At 44.5% G+C, this 25,301-nt stretch overlaps 1 protein-coding gene across 3 annotated transcripts in view; it reads left to right on the top strand.

Annotated features, from left to right (window-relative positions):
* Positions 1-24,431, top strand: part of LOC110502571 (spectrin beta chain, non-erythrocytic 1) — a 125,328-nt gene extending 100,897 nt beyond the window's left edge. For all 3 annotated transcript variants that reach the window (XM_036960164.2, XM_090217059.1, XM_036960162.2), the window contains 20 exons: positions 2,243-2,445; positions 2,772-2,862; positions 3,126-3,272; positions 3,677-3,940; positions 9,430-9,654; positions 10,373-10,462; positions 10,651-10,935; positions 12,192-12,322; positions 12,953-13,157; positions 13,255-13,629; positions 13,803-14,047; positions 15,176-15,314; positions 15,510-15,594; positions 15,753-15,949; positions 16,598-16,698; positions 17,004-17,058; positions 21,223-21,425; positions 22,501-22,674; positions 22,793-22,835; positions 23,023-24,431. In XM_036960164.2, coding sequence (XP_036816059.2) covers positions 2,243-2,445; positions 2,772-2,862; positions 3,126-3,272; positions 3,677-3,940; positions 9,430-9,654; positions 10,373-10,462; positions 10,651-10,935; positions 12,192-12,322; positions 12,953-13,157; positions 13,255-13,629; positions 13,803-14,047; positions 15,176-15,314; positions 15,510-15,594; positions 15,753-15,949; positions 16,598-16,698; positions 17,004-17,058; positions 21,223-21,425; positions 22,501-22,674; positions 22,793-22,835; positions 23,023-23,226 — 3,462 coding nt within the window. In that variant the 3' untranslated portion in view covers positions 23,227-24,431. The remainder of the gene's footprint in view (positions 1-2,242; positions 2,446-2,771; positions 2,863-3,125; positions 3,273-3,676; positions 3,941-9,429; positions 9,655-10,372; positions 10,463-10,650; positions 10,936-12,191; positions 12,323-12,952; positions 13,158-13,254; positions 13,630-13,802; positions 14,048-15,175; positions 15,315-15,509; positions 15,595-15,752; positions 15,950-16,597; positions 16,699-17,003; positions 17,059-21,222; positions 21,426-22,500; positions 22,675-22,792; positions 22,836-23,022) is intronic.
* The last annotated feature ends 870 nt before the right edge of the window (positions 24,432-25,301 follow it).

Raw genomic sequence — 25,301 nt, 5'->3', positions numbered from 1 at the left:
CACGAACACCGACGTCTTGCTTCCAGACAAGCTAAACACCTTCACCCGTTTTGAGGATAACATAGTGCCACCGATGCGGCCCGCTCCCACGGACTGTGGGCTCTCGTTCTCCGTGGCCGACGTAAGACATTTAAGCGTTTTAACCCTCGCAAAGCTGCCGGCCCAGACGGCATTCCTAGCCGCGTCCTCAGAGCATGCACAGACCAGCTGGCTAAAGGGTTTACAGACATATTCAATCTTTCCCTATCCCAGTCTGCTGTCCCCACTTGTTCACGATGTCCACCATTGTTCCTGTACGCAAGACAGCAAAGGTAACTGAACTAAATGACTGTCGCCCCGTAGCACTCACTTCTGTCATCATGAAGTGCTTTGAGAGGCTAGTCAAGGATCAAATCACCTTACCTGACACCCTAGACCCACTTCAATTTGCTTACCGCCCCAATAGATCCACAGATGATGCAATCACCATCGCACTGAAAACTGCCCTATCCCATCTGGACAGGAGGAATACCTAGGTCAGAATGCTGTTCATTGACTATAGCTCAGCCTTCAACACTATAGTACCCTCCAAGCTTATCATTAAGCTCGAGGCCCTGGGTCTGAAACCCGCCCTGTGCAACTGGGTCCTGGACTTCCTGATGGGCTGCCTAAAGGTGGTGAAGGTAGGAAACAACACCTCCGTCCTCCACTCAGGGGCCCCATAAGGGTGCAGGCTCAGCCCCCTCCTGTACTCCCTGTTCAGCCATGACTGCGTGGCCAGGCACGCCTCCAACTCAATCATCAAGTTTGCAGACGACACAACTATAGTAGACCTGATTACCAACAAAGACGAGCCAGCCTACAGGGAGGAGGTGAGGGCCCTGGCGGAGTGGTTGCAGGAAATTAACCTCTCCGTCAACGTCAACAAAACGCCCCTATCCACATTAACGGGACCGAAGTAGAGAAGGTAGAAAGCCTCAAGATCCTCTGCGTACACATCACTGACGATCTGAAATAGTCCACCCACACAGACCGTGTGGTGAAGAAGGCGCAACAGCGCCTCTTCAACCTCAGGAGGCTGAAGAAATTTGGCTTGGCACCTAAGACCCTCAGAAACTTTTACAGATGTACAATTGAGATCATTCTGGCGGGCTGTATTACCCACCGCCTGGTACGGCAACTGCACCGCACGCAACCGCAGGGCTCTCCAGAGGGTGGTAGGGTCTGCCTTACGCATCACCGGGGGCACACCGCCTGCCTGCCCTCCAGGCCACCTACAGCACCCGATGTCACAGGAAGGCCAAAAAGGTCATCAAGGCTATCAACCACCCGAGCCACGGCCTGTTCACCTCTCTATCATCCAGAAGACGAGGTCAGTACATGTGCGTCAAAGCTGGGACCGAGAGACTGAAAAACAGCTTCTATCACACGGCCACCAGACTGTTAATAAATAGGGCTATCACCCGGCTACTCAACCCTGAACCTTAGAGGCTGCTGCCCTATATACTGTACATAGACATGGAACACTAGTCATTTTAATAATGTTTACGTACTGCTTTACTTATCACATATATGTTTATACTGTATTTTAGTCAATGCCACTCCGTCATTGCATGTCCTAATATTTATATATTTCTTCATTCCATTATTTTACTTTTAACTTTGTGTATTGTTGTTAGATACTACTACACTGTTGGAGCTAGGAACACAAGCATTTCGCTACACCCGCAATAACATTTGCTGAATACGTTTATGTGACCAATAGCATTTGATTTGATTTATACTGCGACTAGCGATTGCGTCACATGCATCACACTGTTGGAGTCTACTCAACTTTGGTGAAATAATGTCATCCTTCTCATGCAAATGGTTAAAAAAGAAAGTGTGTGTGTGTGCATGTGTCAGGGTGTGTGTGCGTTCCTGTGTGGTCTAGCTGAGGGATTGAACCCCGCTCTCATTATTAGTGCGATGCTAACAGAGGCTGTATTAGTCAGATCATTGTCTGACTGGACATCACTGCCCTGTTCAGCACCGCCACTCACATCAGAGCCAATCAGACGCACACACCCTCTGTGGGCTCAGTCCTCTAGAAATATTTCTGAGAGAAACACCATGTCAGCTGTTACTATGCTACAAGTAGGCTACAGTATACGAGAGTCACCTGCTTGTTCTTGATCAAGTGTCGAATGGCACACTCACTAACACCTCTACTACCCTCTCCTTCTCTCCCACCCTCCCTCTCGCCCTCCTCTCTCTCTCGCAGGAGTACGTGCTGGCCCATACTGAGATGCCCACAACTCTGGAGGGGGCAGAGGGAGCCATTAAGAAGCAGGAGGACTTCATGACCACCATGGACGCCAACGAGGAGAAGATCAATGCCGTGGTGGACACCGGACGCAGACTGGTCAGTGACAAAAACATCAATGCTGACCGCATCCAGGAGAAAGTGGACTCTATCGATGAGAGGTATTGAATGCTTTGTAAAAAGCGCTATACAAATATTCTGTATTTGGAGAACTGGGGCTGATTTTGTGGTAGCCATCTTGTGAATGTGTTTTACTCCAGTGATAATTATGGCAGCGATGTTATGTGCTTAGATTAAACTGAATTACATGCATAAAATGAAGATTTACATGCATATAATAAATTGTATGTATAGCACTTGTCAGGTTTGCATAACATCATCTAGGAGTCTAATTAATTAAACCAATACACAAAAAATATGTTTCCGAGCCGGAACCTCTCTGTGCTAAATCCATCACGTGTTAACCCCTGTCCTTCTGTTTGTGTAGACATCAGAAGAACCGCTTGGCGGCCAGTGAGCTTCTCTGTAAGCTGAAGGATAACAGAGACCTGCAGAAGTTCCTTCAGAACTGCCAAGAGGTGAGCTGCCACCTGCCCCCTACCAAACCCTTACAACACACCCCTCACTTACTCCCCCCAGCCCCCCACTGCACAACACCCATATCTGCCAGCTAGGGCTACCCCCGCACTTCATTCCCACACAAGGAAACCCACTGATTCCTCCCACCAGCTCTATAGAGTACAGTACTGTAGGTGGAATTTGTGGATGGTGCCAAGCTGTGGTTGTGTGGATGAGTCTGTGTGTCCGTCTGTCTCACTGATTGGCTCTCTGGTGTGTGCAGCTGTCCCTGTGGATCAATGAGAAGATGCTCACGGCTCAGGACATGTCGTACGACGAAGCCAGGAACCTCCACAGCAAATGGCTCAAACACCAGGCCTTCATGGCCGAGCTTCAGTCCAACAAGGAGTGGCTGGACGAGATCGAGAAGGTCAGTGACTAAATGATGGGTGTCTGATCTTTTTGACAGTTTCGTTGTATGCCTTCTCCCGGTTTATGTTTCGTGAGTGTGCGTGGCCCTCTGCTGTGGATATTTTAGTACTAAATGCAGAGAGATTAAGTCATAACAACCACGTTGGCTATTATTATATTCGTGTTCAGTGGAATTCATTTCAAAACAAGCTTTCAACAGAATCAGCGCAATAGCTCTGCAGAATAGAACTAGTAGTTTGAAAGTTCAGCATTGATGCTTGTATACATGAGTGATTGTGGGCAGAGTCACATTGCTCAGGTCAGATTGGAAGAATTTCCAGTGTCTTCCTTTTTGAACGATATTAGTGTAGATCTATTTATCTCCATAATGTCCTAACATGGTTTTCTCCCACCCAATCCCAGGATGGGATGCAGCTGATAGCTGAGAAGCCGGAGACCGAGGCCATGGTGAAGGAAAAGCTGGCAGCGCTCCATAAGATGTGGGATGACCTTGAGTCCACCACCCAGACTAAGGCCAAGTGTCTGTTTGACGCCAACAAGGCTGAGCTGTTCACCCAGAGTTGTGCCGACCTGGACAAGTGGCTGGTGGGAGTGGATGGACAAATCCAATCAGATGACTACGGCAAAGATCTGACCAGCGTCAACATCCTGCTCAAGAAACAACAGGTATTGTATTTTTATTTTTTAGGTAACAGTTTTTAACTAGGCAAGTCGGTTAAGAACAAATTATTACATACAATGACGGCCTACCAAAAGGCAAAAGGCCTCCTGCGGGGATGGGGGCCTGGGATTAAAAAATAAATGCAATATAAATATAGGACAAAACACACATCACAATGAGAGAGACACAACACTACATAAAGAGAGACTTAAGACAACAGCATAACAAGGCAGCAAAACATGACAACACAGCATGGGAGCAACACAACATGACAACTACATGGTAGCAACACAACATGGTAGCAGCACAAAAACATGGTACAAACATTATTGGGCAAAGTCAACAGCACAAAGGTCAAGAAGGTAGAGACAACAATAACTCATACAAAGCAGCCACAACTGTCAGTAAGAGCATCCATGATTGAGTCTTTGAATGAAGATATTGAAATAAAACTGTCCAGTTTGAGTGTTTGTTGTAGCTCGTTCCAGTCGCTAGCTGCAGCGAACTGAAAAAAGGAGCGACCCAGGGATGTGTGTGTTTTGGGGACCTTTAACAGAATGTGACTGGCAGAACAGGTGTTGTATGTGGAGAATGAGGGCTGTAGTAGATATCTCAGATGGGGAGGAGTGAGGCCTAAGAGGGTTTTTATAAATAAGCATCAACCAGTGGGTCTTGAGACTGGTATACAGATATGATCAGTTTACATGGGAGTATAGAGTTCAGTGATGTGTCCTATAAGGGATATTGGTGGCAGATCTGATGGCCGAATGGTAAAGAACATCTAGCCGCTCGAGTGCACCCTTACCTGCCGATCTATAAATGATGTCTCCGTAATCTAGCATGGGTTGGATAGTCATCTGAATCAGGGTTAGTTTGGCAGCTGGGGTGAAAGAGGAGTGGTTACGATAGAGGAAACCAAGTCTAGATTTAACTTTAGCCTGCAGCTTTGATATGTGCTGAGAGAAGGACAGTGCACTGTCTAGCTATACTCCCAAGTACATGTATGAGGTGACTACTTCAAGCTCTAAACCCTCAGAGGTTGTAATAACACCTGTGGGAAGAGGGGCATTCTTCTTACCAAACCACATGACCTTTGTTTTGGAACAAGGTTAAGGGTAGAGAAAGCTTGTTGGACTCTAAGAAAGCTTTGTTGTTGAGCATTTAACACAAAATCCGGGGAGAGGCCAGCTGAGTATAAGACTGTATCATCTGCATATAAATGGATGAGAGAGCTTGTTATTGATGTAAATTGAGAAGAGCGTGGGGCCTAGGTTTGAGCCTTGGGGTACTCCCTTGGTGACAGGCAGTGACTGAGACAGCAGATTTTCTGACTTTATACACTGTACTTTTTGAGGTAGTTAGCAAACCAGGCCAAAGACCACTCAGAGACACCAATACTCCTTAGCCAGCCCACAAGAATGGAATGGTCTGCCGTATCAGAAGCTTTGGCCAAGTCAATAAAAATAGCAGCACAATATTGCTTAGAATCAAGGGCAATGGTGACATCATTGAAGACCATAAAGGTTGCATAACTTGAGCGGAAACCAGATTGCATTGCCGAGAGAATACAATAGACAATCAAGAAAGCCAGTCAGTTGATTAGTGACAAGTTTTTCCAACACTTTTGATAAACAGGGCAAAATAGAAATAGGCCTATAACAGTTAGGATCGCTTGAGCTCCCCCTTTAAATAAAGGACGTACTGTGGCTGCCTTCCAATTAATGGGAACCTCCCCAGAAAGGAGAGACCAAGGTTGGCGATAGGCTTTACGATGATAGGGGCAGCAACCTTAAAGAAGAAAGGGTCTAAACCATCTGGCCCAGATGGTTTGTTGGGGTCAAGTTTAAGGAGCTCCTTTAGGACTTGGGACTCAGTGACTGCCTGCAGGGAGAAACTTTGTAGCGGGGCACGGGAAAAAGAGGAAGACGCATCAGGGATAGTCGCATTAGAAGGGGTGGGAGATTATGAAATGTTGGACGGGCAAGGAGGCATGGCTGAGTCAAATAGGAATCCTGATTTAAGGAAGTGGGGATTAAAGGGGCGGCAGGGTAGCCTAGTGGTTAGAGTGATGGACTAGTAACCGAAAGGTTGCAAGTGCAAATCCCCGAGCTGACAAGGTACAAATCTGTCGTTCTGCCCCTGAACAGGTCACTGTTCCTAGGCCGTCATTGAAAATAAGAATTTGTTCTTAACTGACTTGCCTAGTTAAATAAAGGTAAAAAATAAAATAAATAAAAAAGAGCTCAGCCGTGTGCTTCTTGTCAGTAACAACCACATCATCAACTTTAAGCGACATGGGCAGCTGTGAGGAGGAGGGTTTATTCTCCATGTCTTTAACCGTTTTCCAGCACTTCTTGGGGTTAGACCCACAGAGAGAGAACTGCTCCTTAAAGTAACTAACTTTGGCCTTCCGGATAGCCTGAGTGCACTTATTTTTCATTTGCCTGAACAAGAGCCAGTCAGTCTGAGTATGCATGTGCCGAGCCTTTCACCAAATGCAATTCTTGTGGTGGAGTAACTCTGCAAGATCACGGTCGAACCAGGGACTGAACCTGTTTTTCATTCTCATTTTCTTTATGGGGGCTTGTTTGTTAACAATACCACTGAAAACATAAAAACGAAGGTCCAAGCGTCTTCGACAGAGGGGATCAAGCTGATTCTTTACCATTTCATGAAGGAAGGCTTGTTTACCAAGCGTCTATGACAGATCTGGACAGGTCATTTCACTGAGCAGCCATTACGAACACAGCCTGTAAAACAGTGATCACTAAGGTCATTACAGAAAACACCCAACTGATCACTATCAGGGTTATTTGTGAGGATAACATTGAGGAGAGTAGCCTTTTCTGGGTGTTTGGAGTCATACCTTGTGGGATTGGTAATAATCTGAGAAAGATTTAGGGAGTCCCTTTGCTTTAGGACTTGGTCAGGTGGTTTAAGCATTTCCCAGTTTAGGTCACCTAGCAGGACAAATTCAGACTTAGTGTAAGGGGCTAGGAGAGAGTTTAGGGCAGGTAGGGTACATGCCGGTGCTGATGGAGGACGATAGCACCCAGCAACAGTCAACAAAGAGCTATTTGAAAGTTTAATGCTTAAAACCAGCAAATCAAATTGTTTGGGGACAGACTTGGTGGAGACAACCGAGCACTGAAGGTGATCCTTGGTAAAGACTGCCACTCCCCCCACCTTTGGAAGATCTGTCTTGCCGATAAAGGGTATAATCAGAAAGGTTAACATCAGTATTCAAAACACTCTTCCTTAACCACGTCTCAGTAATGACCAACACATCTGGATTGGAGCTGTGAACCCACACTTTCAATTGATCCAAGCTTCTAGTGTTAATATGCAGAAAACCCAGGCTTTTACGAGAGCAGAAATCAGTGAAGCAGATATCGGAGCACAAGTCAGAATTGGGGCTAGCAACAGTAGATGGGCCAGGGTGTTCATACACATTACCAGATATCATCAACACAGTAATACAATCAAGGCACAGCATAGTACAGGGAGAGCTCATAGGACAGAGAGAGCTCTGCAGTGCTGATTTATGACATCTGAATGTGCATCAGATGGCAACAAGATCATATTGTTCAGCAATTTCATCAGGTAACATGAATACAAATCTGGTGAGAGGTGGTTAGACTAGGATGGGAGGCCAAAAGTCTGTGTAACCAATAGAGAGTCAGAGTCCCGAGTGTGGAAACAAACATAGTCTGTGGTTGGGTAAAGAAAGTTTGTAGTCAACAAAGTATGCAGGAGTCATGAGGCAAATAGCAAAATGCACAATAAAAAAATAAAATATATAACGACTTGGGGCTAGCCATTTTAAGTTCAGAGTCACTCGCCCCAACAGTGCGTGTGTGCTGGAGGCGAGCGAAAGCTCGGTAGAGAGGGTTGAGTGTGGTGGACGTACCTGTACCAGACAGGGGGAGACAGGCCAGGGCAGATGGTGAACAGAGAGGGGTTGAGTGTGGTGGACGTACCTGTACCAGACAGAGGGAGACAGGCCAGGGCAGACGGTGAACAGAGAGGGGTTGAGTGTGGTGGAGGTACCTGTACCAGACAGAGGGAGACAGGCCAGGCCAGACGGTGAACAGATCGCCAGGTGGAATCCAAGCAGCAGTGCAGCAGGTAACAGGAGTAGGTGTCACACCACCTTGGGAGAAGCTTTTATTTCTGGAGGCAGATTTCTTGTAGAACATGCCAGTGAATGGTCTTTGAACAGCAGGAGGGGGCTTCAGAGGACGCTTGTTGGGCCAAAAGCCCTTTTACGTCACACAATTAGTGCTAATTGAATTTGTATCTGGTCTGTCCTTTCAAGCCTGGGAGCTCAGTTCCAGGTTGGAATGGTGTCCTCAGGTCTCTGCTGTTTGTTGGCTAGAGCACCCTCTGTACAGCTTGGTACTGCTGGAGCTTGACATATTGTATGTCTCCCACGGGTATGTTATGTCACCATATAGGACTCTTTTCCTCTCCCTTTGATTGTTGTGTAGGTAAATGGTACATTTCTGTATAATTTTACATTGTGGTTTCATATTAGGTAAAAGTACAATGTCAGTAATTAACCTGAGGATAAGTTCACTTGCATAGCCAAACTATGAGCGAAATGTTAAGCCTGATATTAGGTTTTCTCTTTTCCTTTAATTAGGAAAATTGCAGCATAAGCTACACCGCACACATATGCCGTGTTGGCTCAAGGTTTATTATGCAGATAGTTTATTCATACTAGCGAGTGGCGCTGTAGCGAGCAGACAAACCACGTTATGTAACAGCCCATGCTTCTCACATACACCCCCCCCCCCCCCCCCCCCCCCATTATGTTATCTCTCCCTCGCCATGATGTGTGGAGGAGCCAGTTCTGTGTCTGTGAGATGTGTAGTGTGTGAGAGAGACAGAGTAAAACAGAGAGAGAAATGAAGCGGAACAGAGAGCACTTGGTAGAAATACAGTAGAGAATACTGATTGTATATTAGCAATTATAAACGGGGTGGTTTGAGCCCTGAATGCTGATTGGCTGACAGCCGTGGTATATCAAACCGTATACCACGGGTATGTCAAAACATGTATTTTTACTGCTCTAATTACGATGGTAACCAGTTTGTAATAGCAATAAGGCACCTCTGGGTTTTGTGGTATATGGCCAATATACCACAGATAAGGGCTGTGTCCAGTCACTGCGCGATGCGTCGTGCCCAAAAACAGCCCTTAGGCGTAGTATATTGGCCATATCCCACACCTTATTGGTTAACTGTGTAATTAAAGATGGTGTACCCATGGTATCCTTTGTGTAACCCAGAACTAAAATGTGTGCATGTGAGAGAGGGAATGCATTTCCACTGTTTGTTCGATCTGCGAGAGAGAGACCGGAAACTCCTAGAGCACAAACGAGACGGAGAACTCTGGAACACATGCTAGGGGGTTGACCAGAGAGGGAGCTATAGAGAGCACGCTATGACTGTCTCTCTCCTCTCTACTCCTCCTGGTGTGGCGTCCCTAGATGCTGGAGAGCCAGGTGGAGGTGCGTCAGAAGGAGGTGGAGGAGCTGCAGAGCCAGGCCCAGGTCCTCAGCCAGGAGGGGAAGGACACAGATGAGGTGGACGGCCAGCGCCGCATCGTGGAGAAGAAGTTCCAGCAGCTGCTAGACCCACTGAAGAAGAGGAAGGGAAACCTCATGGCCTCCCGCGAGATCCACCAGTTCAACAGAGACGTTGAGGACGAGATCGTAAGTACATTAAACCTTTAATCTAGCCTAGTTGTGTGTCTGTCTGTTTCTGTCTGTCTGATGCTGTGATCCATTTCTGTCGTGTGTGTGTCTGTCTGCCTGTGTCTGTCTGTATGTGTGTCTGCCTGTCTGTCTGCCTGTGTGTCTGTCTGTCTGTCTCAGTGTGGGCGTGCGCATGTGTGTTTCAGAGAACGAGTAAAAGAGATGACGTACTGTATGCCTACTTGTGCAAATGCTACAGTATGTTTGTGCTTGTGTGAAATCCCTGCCCTATGGTAGTGTGGAATAGCAGCAGAAGCTGAACAGCAGAGCAGTTCCCTTGTGTCTGAAGTGATTTAAGTGATAAAAATCACTATTTTGTGTTTTTTTCTCCTCTTTTGAGGGAAGGCACCCACTAAGAGTAGCAGCAGGTGCATGCTTTCATAGCTGTGAGGGTTTGTTTATTATTGTAATGACTGTATTGACTCCTTTCATACAGGCAAGAAGGAGCAGGCCTCGTGTTTTGAAATGAATGGGTTGGGTCTCTGAATGGAACTGATGTGTCTCATCTGTGTATGTCATCAACTGCATTTAAAATGCTTACCAAAAAAAACGCTTTGCCCAAATCATGCTTTTCAAGTGGTTAGCTGTTAAGTTTAATTCCTGTCATTGCATTTGCTACATCAATGTATCAGTCTTCCGAACATTATTCCTACCTATTTCTGTGTTTTCCTCTTAGCTCTGGGTTGAAGAGAGAATGCCACTGGCAACATCTACAGACCACGGAAACAACCTGCAAACAGTCCAGTTACTCATCAAGAAAAACCAGGTAAGAAACAAACTCCCATCAGTTTCAACCTTGAACAGTATTTCCATCCATAGAATATTAGCTCTTAGCATTTACAGTACTACCATTAGAATCCAGTGACAGATCTATTTCTGTACCAGATAACCACTGTACTTTTAAAGCAGCTGACATCATTCTGACCTGCTGCCCTTTGACCTCTCCCCCACCAGACCCTGCAAAAGGAGATCCAGGGCCACCAGCCGCGCTGTGACGACATCTTTGAGCGGAGTCAGCAGGTGCTGAAGGATGACGACAACAGCCCCAGCGGCGAGGGGATCCGCCAGCGGCTGGCCGACCTGCGGCGCCTGTGGGCCCAGATCCTGGAGGAGACAGCCAAACGCCATGGACGCCTGGAGGAGGCCCACAAGGCCCAGCAGTACTACTTTGATGCTGCCGAGGCTGAGGCCTGGATGAGCGAGCAGGAGCTCTATATGATGTCAGAGGAGAAAGCCAAGGTGAGGGGTGCAGTGTGTCTGAAAGCCAAAATTGCTATTCATAAGCAATCAGAATGGGGGTTGAATGTGAAGTAGGATGGTGATTGGACCTGATAGGATGAGTAGCAAGCCGTTAGAGATACAAAGTGGCTTTTGGTTAGGACTGGTGGGTTGCACTCCAGTATTTTGTTGTGATGGATCATTAGTAGGGGTAAAGGAAATTGGGTTTGGTTACAGGGCAAGCTGCTTTTTTGTAACGGGGCAAAGTTGCTGGATAGGAGGGCTGGTTGATACTGTACCAGGGGTATTGCTGCACTTGGTAGAGTTAGATCTATGACCATTGCCCAGTAAGTTGTTGGTTTACCAGGCAGAAGTGGGTCATTGTCACAAGGAGAAATTAGGAAGTCAGTGGAGGGTGAAAGACAAGGGCAGTGACTTGGTCTAACAGGCTGAATCCCAATTCTTACCCTAGAGGGTACAGGAGCTAATTAAGACCTGCGATAGCCTTTTCAACCAAGCCAGCAAGGTTGCAGGCTCCAGAGCTGTCCCAATAAAATACAAAATAGTTGAGAGGCGTACCTAATTATATGACACATGCATTTGTTTGTGTCTGATTACAAGACTTGACACATAAAACAAACAAAATACTTCCCAAATTAAATGTTCAACTGTTACTGAGGGATTTGTTCATTTGAATTTCATGCTTGTTTTGTTATTTAAAAGTGGAACACGGGGCGGCAGGGTAGCCTAGTGGTTAGAGCGTTGGACTAGTAACCGGAAGGTTGAAAGTTCAAATCCCCGAGCTGACTAGGTACAAATCTGTACTAGGCCGTCATTGAAAATAAGAATTTGTTCTGAACTGACTTGCCTAGTTAAATAAAGGTTCAAAAAAAAAATACAAAAAATTGCATCATCCAAGTCAGGAGTGTGTCCCGAAGTTGATGGGTTAATTGATCACTTCGCCACTCTCTGGAGTTTTGTTAGCAACACGTGACAATGGAGGGACATCTGAGCGAGTTGGTTAAGGACGAGGGGATGATTTGAGATTCAGCGAGGGCTGTGTGGTATTGGATGTGAAAGGTGAGTAGACAGAGAGAAGTCTTCCAGGCCATCATTCCATTTGTCCTTGACTCCTCAACAGTCTCCTTCTACAGGACTGGATCTCTGTGAGACTAGTCTATTTCTAGTCAATACTGTGCCCTCTACACTGATTGTATGTGCCTGTTCATACTCACTGTCTGCGTCTGTACCTTGACTCTGTCACTCTCTCTGTGTAGGATGAGCAGAGCTCCGTGGCCATGCTGAAGAAGCACCAGATCCTGGAGCAGGCTGTGGAGGACTATGCTGAGACTGTCCACCAGCTCTCCAAGACCAGCAGGGGCCTGACGGCCGCCGGACACCCAGAAAGGTGAGGGGTCTCAGGGGCTTATCCTCAGGGTTAACAATCCCCTCCAGTGAAAATTGGAAGTTGAATCCATGGTCCTATTCACCAATTTCAGACTAAAGAACGTTAAAGGGATAGTTCATGATTTTGGCAATGAACTTGTGAATGCCATTTTTATGTCCAATGTGAAGGAAGTTAGAGGTGGTTTTGCTAGCCAATCCTAACTTGCATTAGTGCAATGACTGAAAGTTTACAGGAGCTGTTCCCATTGACTTCCAGTCATTGCGCTGATGCTAGTTAGCAATTGCGTTAACGTTAGTTGGCAACGTCCTTCAAACTGTGCACTGAGACACAAAAATGGTACCCACGAGTTCATCTGACTCTAGGGAAGTAGATAAAGGGCTGCATTGCCAGAATTCCTAACTATCCCCTTAAGGGCTTAAACCCAGAGTGGTCAGTCAGTACCAGACAACTAACATTTAGATCAGTGTAAGGTTAAGCTCCACTCCTGCTGAGTTGAAGTAGGATTTAACCACGCAGAGGTTTAACACTTGACAGTGTAGCATCCCCGAAGATAGCGAGGATAGGATAATGTAGTTCCTATATCCTAACCCCCTCCCTCTCTGCCTCCTCCTCCCTCCTCCTGCTGTGTAGTGAACGGATCGGCATGCGTCAGTCCCAGGTGGATAAGCTGTACGCGGGGCTCAAGGACCTGTCGGAGGAGAGGAGGGGGAAGTTGGACGAGAGGTTCCGTCTTTTTCAGCTCAACAGGGAGGTGGATGATCTGGAGCAGTGGATCGCTGAAAGGGAGGTGGTGGCTGGGTCACATGAGCTGGGACAGGACTATGAACATGTCACGGTATGTAGTGCCAGCCTGCCACCCATGTTCCCCTGTTGCCAGAGTATCTTGTGGAATATGTCCATTCAGACTTTGCTGTGATAATCTCCCTCTACAGATGCTTCAGGAGCGTTTCCGTGAGTTTGCTCGCGACACAGGCAACATTGGTCAAGAGCGTGTGGACACTGTCAACCAGCTGGCGGACGAACTCATCAACTCGGGCCACGCCGACGCGGCTACCATCGCCGAGTGGAAGGACGGGCTGAATGAGGCGTGGGCCGACCTGCTGGAGCTGATTGACACACGCACGCAGATCCTGGCGGCGTCCTTCGAGCTGCACAAGTTCTACCACGACGCCAAGGAGATCCTCAACCGCATCCTGGACAAACACAAGAAGCTGCCTGAGGAGCTGGGCCGGGACCAGAACACAGTGGAGACCCTGCAGAGGATGCACACCACCTTCGAACACGACATCCAAGCCCTGGGGACACAGGTATGACAATGACACCAGAGAGACGTAGCCAGAAAGCCAAAATGCCTAAAACAGAGGTTGGACTACAGCCTTAACTAAATGTGCAGCTATAAGGTGAATCTCTCACAGATCATAGACAAGACTTCTCAACATTTGGTATCTGCCTACCCATATTTCTCCCTTTTCCTCCCCAGGTGAGGATGTTGCAGGAGGATGCTGTGCGCCTGCAGTCTGCCTATGCCGGAGACAAGGCTGATGACATCCAAAAGAGAGAGGGTGAGGTTTTGGAGGCCTGGAGAACACTGCTGGAGGCCTGTGACGGCCGCAGGGTCAGACTGCTCGACACCGGCGACAAGTTCCGTTTCTTCAGCATGGTCCGAGACCTCATGCTCTGGATGGAGGACGTCATCCGCCTCATCGAGGCTCAGGAGAAGCCCAGGTACCGTGAACCTGATGGGAAACAGTTTTGCCTCAGGCTGGTTCTTTTAATAGTTTGGCATTATTGCAGTACACATTTGTTTTCTCCTACCGACAAAAGCCAGAAAAGAAGGTGTCAGTAATCTCTGTAGTTTTCTGTAAGCAGCTTTTGGTCTGCAGCTTACGCTGTAATCACACTTTCTCAGGTCTGGATTTATGTATCTAATCCTCAATGTTCTGATTGTTGTTATTTACCAAGTTATCCTCACTAGCTCACCCCAAACAACCCTCTGTATGAATGCTGTAGCTCTGGCACTGTAGTGTAGCCCAGGTTTTCAACTGAAGCCTCAGCTGAATGTATTGCCACCCACGGATGGTTCTTTTTATAACCACTGAAGATGCAGCTGCAGAAAATGGTGAATACTCAATGTATCAATACTCAATTAATGTCCCAGGATGTCTTCTCCTCTCAGGGAGCAGCCCTTATCTGGCTCTGGTTTCAGCTGTAATTGTGATAATCACCAGGGTCGACAAGGCCTTCATTATCTGCGCCTCTCAGCTGAATCTCAGCCAGCAGCTTACCATGGAGACGGATGAAGAGGGAGAGAGGAAGAGGGAGGGGGAGAGATAGGAGGAGACAGAAATAGAAAGGATAAGAGACAGACAGACAGACATAAGGGGCTAATGATGATGAAAGGGGAAGTGGGAAAAAGATACTGGAGGAAAAGAAAGGGGGGAAGAAAGATGGATGGCTAATGGGGTGAAGGAGGAAAAAAGCGGGTGGGCGAGGGGAATTGAGAGAGAGACTTGGATTGTGTCAGCAATTGCATTGCTCTGTTTCCACTATCCGAGAGAATGGCACCCTATCCTGACTAGAGTAGACTAGTGTTTAGTTTGATAACAGCATGGTCCCAGGTACTCACCCTGGAACATCATTATGTTGAAGGCTGTAGTCCACTGAAATACGCTGGGTGTCAGCATCCTGTCTGGACTGTATGTACATGTGGTTTTAGAAAACATATGCTAGCATCGTAAGTAGCAACGTAAGCAGCATTTCTTGGGTAATTTAAACCCCAGGTAACCTAACCAAAGGACATTAGAACCTTGGTGTGTTCAGTGTGTGTAACTGGCTTATTGTTGTGTCTTCAAGGGACGTGTCGTCTGTGGAGCTCCTGATGAACAACCACCAGGGCATCAAGGCTGAGATCGACGCCCGTAACGACAGCTTTACCAACTGCATCGAGCTGGGCAAGTCCCTGTTGGCACGAAAACACTACGCATTAGAGGAGGTGAGAGGCCAACAATTTCATAACACCCTCACAGATTCGTACCTCCTTCTCTCCTCCGCTCTCTGTTTCTTTCTTCACCCCCATTCTCCTTCTTTCATTCTCCGGATGGAAATGTGGCTCCCTCTGGTTTTGTGTTGCGTCATTAAATGTATGGTGTTTTTAGACTCGTTTAACTTAATTTCCTTCCATTTTCAGATCAAAGAGAAGTTACTACAGTTGACGGACAAGAGGAAAGACATGATTGACAAGTGGGAGGACAGATGGGAGTGGCTTAGATTGGGTAATTCTATCAAATCGTTTTCAGTCCGTTGCACAGTATTAGCTAAGAGTAGTGCCTTGGGGCTCACCGAGCATTATCCCACAGTCCCTTGGTATTTCTAGAGGTATCACCGTTACTTTTTACTGCCGTGGTGTGTGACCAGCGGTGTTTCTGCCCAGTTCTGGAGGTGCACCAGTTTGGAAGGGACGCGGGTGTGGCCGAGTCGTGGCTGCTGGGACAGGAGCCGTACCTGTCCAGCAGGGAGATGGGTCAGAACGTGGATGAAGTGGAGAAACTCATCAAGAGACACGAGGCCTTTGAGAAGTCAGCTGCCACCTGGGAAGAGCGGTTCTCTGCGCTGGAACGGCTGACTACGGTGAGAGGACGGGGGGGTGTTCACAACTCACTGGGCTGTCAGTTAAACCATTCATCCAATAACTTAATCAATTTTGTTTTTAAATAGATTAGACATCCATCTGCAATGCTCTCATCACATTTGTCTGTCAGTCAAATCGTGACGTGAAGGTCCAATGCAATGAAGTACCTTGCTGTGATTGTTTTCAATTAAAATTGTTAAAAAAAAAACTTTTTTTTAAAATAGCTTCTTAGCTAAATGCAATTTCTCAAGCAAGAATTTTGCTAGGACTGTCTGGGAGTGTTCTGAGAGAGGAGCCGAATGAGAAGGATGTGTAACCTGAACTAGCTGTTTGTCAGAGAGGAGGGCAAACTCTCTTTGTTATACGAATGTATACTGCTGGTGATGTCACCAGGCAATTAAAAAAATCCACCCAGCCAAACAAGCTGAAATTTCAGACGACCTTTTCAAACAGCTCTTACACTAAAAGGGAATTACCATCATTTTCACAATTTCACAGTATAATTCCAACCTCATAGTGCGGAAATATATATAAAACACAGAAATAATCATGTTTTTGACTGCACCTTTAATGAAATTACTTATGTTTAAATTTCAATTGAACAAATTCTGTTGGTCACTAATGATGTGTGTCTGTTCGTAATGCAGATGGAATTACTGGAAGTGAGAAGACAGCAAGAGGAGGAGGAGAGGAGGAGAAATCCCCCACCTGCAGAGACCCAGACGGACACTGCATCGCCACAGCAGAAGTACGATATGAGCCCGGAGCACCATACTGAAATAATGTGTTTGGTCTGTTTGTGTGTCTGCTCTGTGTCTATGTTTAGACTGAGCAGGCATGCTGTATTCTGGTGTTATGACTATACCAGTGTGTTTATAAAGACTTAAGTACGGTGTTTGAGGCTGACAGTTTTCTGTGTGTGTTTATAGATACTGCAGTACAGCGTTGGAGACTGACTGTTGTCTCTATACTGTACGCTATGACTGTCCCAGTGTGTTTATCCTGCACCATGTTTGAGACTTACTGTTGTGTCTCTGTGTGTTGTCCCTACAGGGAGGGTGAGCAAGTGTCTCTGAATGGACTGCCATCGGACCAGGACTCCCCTCGGGTTAGTTACCGCTCCCCAGCCTACCAAAAGTACTCCAGCTTTCAAACCCGCAGGACTGGGACTGGGCGAGAAAGGCGGGCGGGCTGGACCGTGACCCCCCAATGCCTCCCTTGCCCTTTGAACCCCCTGCCCCCACCACAGGGAGAGGACTGTACACCCCTCTACCCCTGACCCCCCCACCCCCCCCCTCCCTCCGGTTCTGACAGTTAGTTAGTCACACTTATTCCTCATTTACCATTTAGCCGTATCCTAATTACATTACAGGAGACTATACTAATTCTACCTTGATTATTCCTTTTTATTTTTTATTTGCATAATGCATTTTAATGGAAATTAGCTTTGCTGATTGCAGTTTCATTTATTGTCGTTTTTATTCACCAAGTCTTATTTTATCACATGGATGTTGCAGGACTGAACATAGATGAACAGTAGCAGGGTACTAGATTTTTTTTTGGGGGGGGGCCAACCGTATAGTTATTTATGCTTTCATCTTTTTATCTTCATATTCCTTCAAACCGACTGGTACCTTTATTGATACTGATCGAACACTCCGCTGAGGACGGCTGATAAACGCTAGCTGCAGCTCACAGGAGGCTGGTGGCACCTTCATTTGGGAGAACGGGATCATGGTAATGACTGGAGCGGAATCAGTGGAATGGTATCAAATACATCAAACATATAGTTTCCAGGTGTTTGATGACATTCCATTTGCTCCGTTCTGGCCGTTATTATGAGCCGTTCTCCCCTCAGCAGCCTCCACTGCTGCAGCTAAATACTGTAGTATTTACTGATTAGATGTAAGCTGGGCCGAGATCAAATGAGAAAGTAGAAAGAAGATTAAACCGTTTTTGAGTTAGGCAACCCTATTTCAAAAGCAGTACAACATTTCCTAATTGAACATTTTGAGATTTGAGCAAAAGGTCCAAAAAATAATGTATTTAATTGTATTCACTGTAGATTGACATGATCTATTGACCTATTGACCCCAGAGAAAGGCATAATGGGACACAGAAGCACTACAGCACTACGTAGTCTAGAATGAGAATGAGCACAGCGTGTGTGTGTGGGTGTGTATATACGTGTGTGTCCGTGGGAACAAAGAAGAACACTCCACTCGTATCTTTTCTTTATATACAACTTTTTTTCCCCCTCTACCGTCAGGTTTTAGTCTTTATTCCCTATTTTTCCTCTCTCCCTTCTCTCTTCTATCCCTGTTTTTCTTCTCTTCCGCCTCTCAGCCCAACACTCCTCTCCTCCTATCTCCATCCCTGATGATATTACTCTTTGTCTACGTTATTATTTACAAACTTACCATGTGGAACCTGAATAACTGACAGACAAAATACATGGCTTAATCGTTGCCTCAGTAATGCAGTTAAATCGTCTTCTTTAGTCTCAGGTTTCAAGTTGCCCCAGATCAAATCAACCAGGTCTCTTGCAAACTAGATTTTATCTCAATTACTTGCCTGAATAAATAAAGGTTAAATAAAATTCAAGAGAATAGGAAATCAAAAGTAGTAAGTAGCTATCTGCCCCAGATATCCATCCATTTACATGACCTGCACATCCATACCACACGTTATACCACTGTCAGACAGTACCATCTCAAATACCATTTCACTATGTATGATTCATTTCACTATGCTTCACCGTCGTAATTCTGTTTGTAGGGTTGTTCAGGTCGTGGTGTGTGCGTGTGTGTGTGTGTAGAGGGGTGTAAGCACATTCCAATTTATTCCGGTCATTGGGTTTCAGTAGTTATATGATACCTACCTTCTTGTTCTCATATCATTCTTCATGTTAGCTCTGTGCATCAGATCTTCATTTTATTCCTGGTCATGTTGCACGTTGAATCATTTCAGCATCCTCAACCCACTAACGCACATTCCCCAATAAAACATTGTTAGAGTCCATCACTCCCCATGTATGTCCGATTTTTGTTGTCCTTGTGCCGCCTACAAAATAACACTGTTTTTGTCCTCATGTCTTATGTTGGGTATATTGTTTTGCATGTCATTAACATGTTGGTAATCACCTTTCACTTTCAGTGCCCACTGTTTTTGTGTTTTTCTCTGTGTGTATTTTCTATGTTTTCATCCTGGGGTGGTTTTACACACATTGATGTACAATACTTTTTCAAAGATTTTTTGGTAACACTTTACTTGACACCCAGCGTCATAACACGCAGTCATAATCATGTCATAATATGTCATAACAGCTGACATAACTTGTCATAAGTGTTATGACCATATTATGACAGGTTATGACAAGTTATGTCAGCTGTGGTTATGGTTATGACCATGTCATAACATGTTATGACACTGGGTGTCAAGTAAAGTGTAATTGATTTTTCATACCCTTTTTTAAATTGAATTGTCTTGTAGATATCATTTATCCAGTAGACTTCTGACAATAAATCTCCAGTATTTTGCTTTAGTGTAAAAAGGTACCCATCCAAACTGAGAGATCAATGTTTGAGCAATTCTAAGTTTAGTGTTTTTAGTTCTGCAAAAGGGTCATTTCTAAGGTAACTACAGTTACTGCTATCAAAGTGATCCTCCTTCACAGTAATCAAACTTTGAGATGATCAGACTTCTTTCCGTATTTATGTGGAGGTAACTGGGTTCATATTATAAGTTTGGAGAGTATATTTGAGATAGAATGTGGGTGCAGATGTGACCATTGATAATATGATTACCTATATGAGTGTTAGCCCAAGCAAAAACTATTTTAGCTTTTACCCTGAACATTTAACAAAGAGGTGGTGAGAAATATCAGTCCCATGTTGCACCAATCGAACGGTGCAAAACCTGGCAGCGATGCAGTCCTTCGTGTCCAGTATTGGTGGTCCAGCCGATGGCAGGATCTCTGTATAAGCATCCAGGATTTGTCCATCGCCTGGCAAGCTCTCAGTAAAAGTGTCCACGATTGGTCCAGCCTTGAAGAGCTCAGTAATGGGTAATAAGTGACAAATTGGAGTGGGTGTGTTGTGATAAAATCTTTTAACTGGCCAATTTTGCATTCCCCTTCACTTTACAATAATGATACCGTAAAATGAATAATGAGTTCAAGCAATTGTGTTAATTGTTTGGGATTTTATTTTGGACTTTCTCTCCCTTTCGCTGGCTTTCTCTTTCTCTCCAACAATATTTTGTGTGGGTGTGGCAATGTGGTGTGCATGTCTTAACCCCTGATCTGTGCATGTCTTTGAAATGATCTCTCTCGCTGTCTCGGCTGGACTCCGGTCCCATTTTAACCAATCCCATAAACCAAAGCTCTTCTGTAGGTCCCAGTTTTTCTCAGAATCTATATAAATTGATTTTTACTGCATCTGCAATGTCTCCGCCTAACCGTGCTTAGATGGGTCGGAATCTGAGTTAGTCAAACAGTGAGTTAGTATAAGTGAGAGTGAATCGGACTGTGAGTTAGTGTAAGTGAGTCATTTTAGAGGCTGTTCGTCTCAAGATTCGGATGGAGTCAGAGAGGTTCATGATGAATCAGTCGGATTGAGTCGTTTGATCAGAGTCAAGTTAGTGTAGAAAATGTGTAAAAATCAACTGTCCCAAGTAGATGGCACTCAATGTTGGAGAGATGGAGTGAGAGGGTTAGATATAGGAGTCAGAAAGAGACTGAGATGGAGTTAAACACTTGATAAGTTTCACTCCAGGCACTGAACCTTAAGACCTGAGACACTGTGGGTGACACAGAGAATGAGACATGATGTAAGAATAGCACAAACACTCAGTTCTGGGGTTCAGTGTCTGCCGTTCATCTTATGATGAAGCTGGGCTATAATTGTGAAATTGAGGCACGATTAAAATTTAAGGCTGGTGTAATGGCATTGTTTTGATTTATACAAATACCTACCCAGAGGCTATTTTACTCATCAAATGGAAATGAGGAAACATATTGTGATGAAAATATTTTATTTTGTATCATTTACAGTAGAGTAGGCCTAGTCATATAGAATACCCCTTTCTACTTAACTTTACTTTTCTTAAAGCCATTGTGATATAATATAGCAATCAAAGGGAAAGTACTGAATGTTTCTACACAGCCTCTGATACTGCTATGCATGAAGCCAACTCTCTGATTTCCAGCCCCACTGTGTGTTTTGTCTACCAAGCCCCAGCTTTCTCTAATACCAGTTTCTGTCTACCTCAGGACAATGGGGAGGGAAGTGACATTGTAAATGGGGTGGCGGAGCCCAGCCCAGGCGGGTCGCCCAGTGCAGCACACAAGGGCAAGCCCAGCCAGGCTGCCACACTCCCAGCCAAGTCCCTGGACTCAACCCCAGCCAACCAGATGGAAGGCCTCCTGCACCGCAAACATGAGTGGGAGGGTCACAACAAGAAGGCATCCAGCAGGTACACACACACACAATTCACATACACTCCCCTTAGTATTTATTTGGACAGCGAAGCTGAATCTTTTAATTTGCCTCAACTCCAGCATTTTGGTTTGATAGGCGACAATACAGAATGCCACCTTTTTTTTGAGGGTATTTTCATATCTGTTTCACGGTTTAGAAATGAAAGCACTTTATGTATCTAGTCCCCCCCCCATTTGAAGGTAATACATAGTCAAATTCACTTATAGTGTATTAAATGTAGTCAAAAGTTTAGTATTTCGTCCCATATTCCTAGCACACATTGAGCTCGTGACTCTACAAACTTGTTGGATGCATTTGCAGTTTGTTTTGGTTGTGTTTCGGCTGTTTTGCCCAATATAAATGAATGGTAAATAATGTATTATGTCATTTTTGAGTCGCTTATTGTAAGTAAGAATAGAATATGATTCTGAGCACTTCGACATTAATGTGGATGCTACCATGGGGGCATGATCTTTGCATCTAACTTTCTCACTCATCATTATTCACAAATCATTCATGATTATCCATAATCATTGTAGCATCCACATTAATGTAGAAGTGTTCAGAAACAAATTATTTTCTTATTTACAATAACATTTGTAATACATTATTTACCATTCATTTCTATTGGGCACGACATAATCGGAAACACAACCAAAACAAACTGCAAATGCATCCAACAAGTTTGTAGAGTCACAAGCTTGATGTCATTGTCTGCTAGGAATATGGGAATAAATTCTAAGTGCATTTGTCCAAATACTTATGCACCTTCAAATGAGGGAACTAGATACATAAAGCGCTTTAATTTCTAAACGGATATGAAAACTCCCTTACATAAAAGGTGACATTGTGTACTGTCGCCTCATAATTTTTTAAATCTCAAATCCAAAACGCTGGAGTATAGAGCCAAATTAACAGTTTTAGCTACACTGTCCAAATAAATACATAGGGGAGTTAACATGTATGCCTACTGGACATATTCATTCATGCCAAATACTTTCCCCTTACAATAATGCCAACATTTTATTTAACTGAACAGACTCTGATAACTGTGTTTCCTATGGTTTCAGATCCTGGCACAATGTGTATTGTGTGATCAACAACTGGGAAATGGGCTTCTACAAAGACATTAAGAGTGCCAGCCAGGGCATCCCCTATCACAGCGAGATCCCCATCAGCCTGAAGGACGCTGCGTGTGAGATCGCCCTCGATTACAAGAAGAAGAAGCATGTGTTCAAACTGAAGTGAGCACTATTTGCTGTATAGCTCCCTATGTGTCTTGTATTATCAGAAGATGAGATCTTGCATACAGTACAGTAGTTAGCTTGACTTGTTACTCAAGTTTTTATTTTCCTTTTACAGAGCTACAGATGGGAATGAGTATCTCTTCCAAGCCAAAGATGACGTAAGCTTTATTCGCTTTTAATTTGTACATTGTGCATGAATGACAGACTATCTTCCTCCTGTGAATGTTGTGTATCCTTTGCTGTCTTTAGTCCCTGTCTCTTACGAGGATCACGTGGGTGTCTGAGTGTTGCTGTATTGATGTGATCTGTGTTGTGTGTCCTGATAAATCCTCATCTGGGCCGCAGGAGGAGATGAACTCGTGGATGGAGGCCATCTCCAGCGCTGCGTCCTCTGATAAGACCGAGATGACCCCCAGCAGCCATAGCACCCCCGCCTCCAGCCGAGCCCAGACCTTGCCCGCCTCTGTTGCCCTGGCAACCGAATCCAGCCCAGGCAAGCGCGAGAAAGACAAAGAAAAACGCTTCAGCCTTTTCAGCAAAAAGAAGTAGATCCTCCTCCCCAGCCCCTTCAATGCCATTCCTCTTCTCTCTTCTCTCCCCTGCTCCTGTTCCTCTTAAAGCGAGACTCCAGCATGCAAGCTCAGAGCCAAAACTCCACACTCTGTGCCTAACAATCCAACAGCCGGGCTCAGAGGTCAACCACAGTATTGGTGTTTTCTTTTTTTAAGATAAGGAACACAAAAAAAGACAAACAATTATGTTAAGGTAGATTTGATGCTTTGGGCAGCTGCCATTGTAAACCATCCAGAAGTCGCCGCTGAAACACAGGATAGGGTTTCTAGTTAAGATTTCTTTGTATTTTCTCTCTTTTCCTGCTTTCATCTCTGCTTTTCACTTGTTGCTTTTGTTGTTTTTTCCCAGTTCTTTTTGTAATTCTATGTAGTTTCTAGGGTCTGTCCTCAGTTTTGTGAGGCTATCATTGAAAGATGACTTGCATTCTTCTGCGGTTGAAAAGCAAAGTCAGCGGTGCTTTGAACTGTGTGTATAACTTGTGTATAACAAACTATTAAAAAAACGTTTCATTTCACTTACTAATAACAAGCCCTACAGCATTATAAGCTTCAATATAGTCTCACTTTTTTTTCCAAAAACGTAGTATGACATTCATTTGAATGAAAAGATCATAATATTGTAAAATGTAATCCTATACCTACTCGGGCTCAAGTGATTACTAAAACCAGTCAGAATGTTGGATATCCATGAAGAACTACAACACAGATTAAGGTTTATTTCTGTCATTTTTCAAAACATTATTAAACATTGTTTTCCTATGTATTTGAGTTGCATTATAATGTATGTTTAAAATATATTTAGTACAAAGTATAAAAATTAGATGTACAAAACAATAAACACTTTAAGCATTGTTGTTAAGTAGAAAAGTTGATTCTAAGGCAAATACTGGAATAAGGTTGCTTGCTTGTTGGCTATAGCACCGCATATTATCATTTTGCTACATTCTCTAGCTATTTGATAAATAGTGTGCATTTCTCTGTCACTGTAACTATTGTAATGAAATATTTCTTCATATTGCACAATCAACAATGCCACGATGGGAGAAAGCTTGTTTGCCATAGCGACGCCTCTAGGTATGTAGTTTAATATGGACCATTGTCACAGGTAGATGGAACTGCACCCGTAGACTTTTGCCCTCTCTGTTAAATATGTGCAAATCCATTAAATTGCTTTTAAGATGATGTCTGTCTCTGTGTTTTCAGTGCTACAGCGTCACACCAAATCAGCAACAATTCCTCATCTCATTACTGATTCTATACGATTGAATACATTTTCATGAAATCATGCCTCGTTCAGTGCAAGCACTATGTTCTCATTCATTACAACAACAAAAAAACACTATTACCAAGCAATTACAGAGCTATTACGATGTAACAATGAAATTAATGGCAGAATAAATCTTGTCTCCTCTGACTTCATTTAGGAAACACAGATTTTTGACTGCCCCTAAATGTGTGCACCATCTAGTGGCGTTATGGAGATTTTGCAGCCAGTGTTGAACATTTCTGCAGAACGCAGATCTCGTTCCCAGACACCTTAGGCCTGGGTAAGAGGCTAGCAGAAAACTAAACAATATATCACTGGAAAAATACAAATACGCCATTTTAATTTGTTCTAATATGAGACGAAAGAGCACTATGGGCAACAGTTTGGTAAAATGGCTTAGCGTGCTGAGTTTGATTTTCGGGTATGTTACAACTCAAAATGGCATAGATTATTGAGATTACAGGTGGCCTGTTAAATTGACCACTTCTATCCCCTCTAGAAACATCAGGATTTAGGTTGGTCCGTTTTGGGGGATATGGGTGAAGTTTGCCTCTAAACGAATGTGAGAATAACAAGTTTGATCTTGCAGGATTATCTAGGGTAAGGCTTGAGAATCCTCTATGATGAAAACTGAGCGTGAAAGAATCAGACCATAGTTCTTAACCATTTTGCTTTAATTTAGAAATCCTTTCTTAGCAATGACCATGAATGAAAGGAGACCACAAAGAAGACTCAGTGTTTACAGATTATAATTTGGCTACTAAACATCAAAGTAACCCCATTGG

This window comes from Oncorhynchus mykiss, chromosome 23 (assembly GCF_057628025.1).
Source record: "Oncorhynchus mykiss isolate SJ-2025 chromosome 23, ASM5762802v1, whole genome shotgun sequence".
Lineage (NCBI taxonomy): Eukaryota > Metazoa > Chordata > Actinopteri > Salmoniformes > Salmonidae > Oncorhynchus > Oncorhynchus mykiss.
This window is presented reverse-complemented; position numbering and strand designations above follow the sequence as displayed.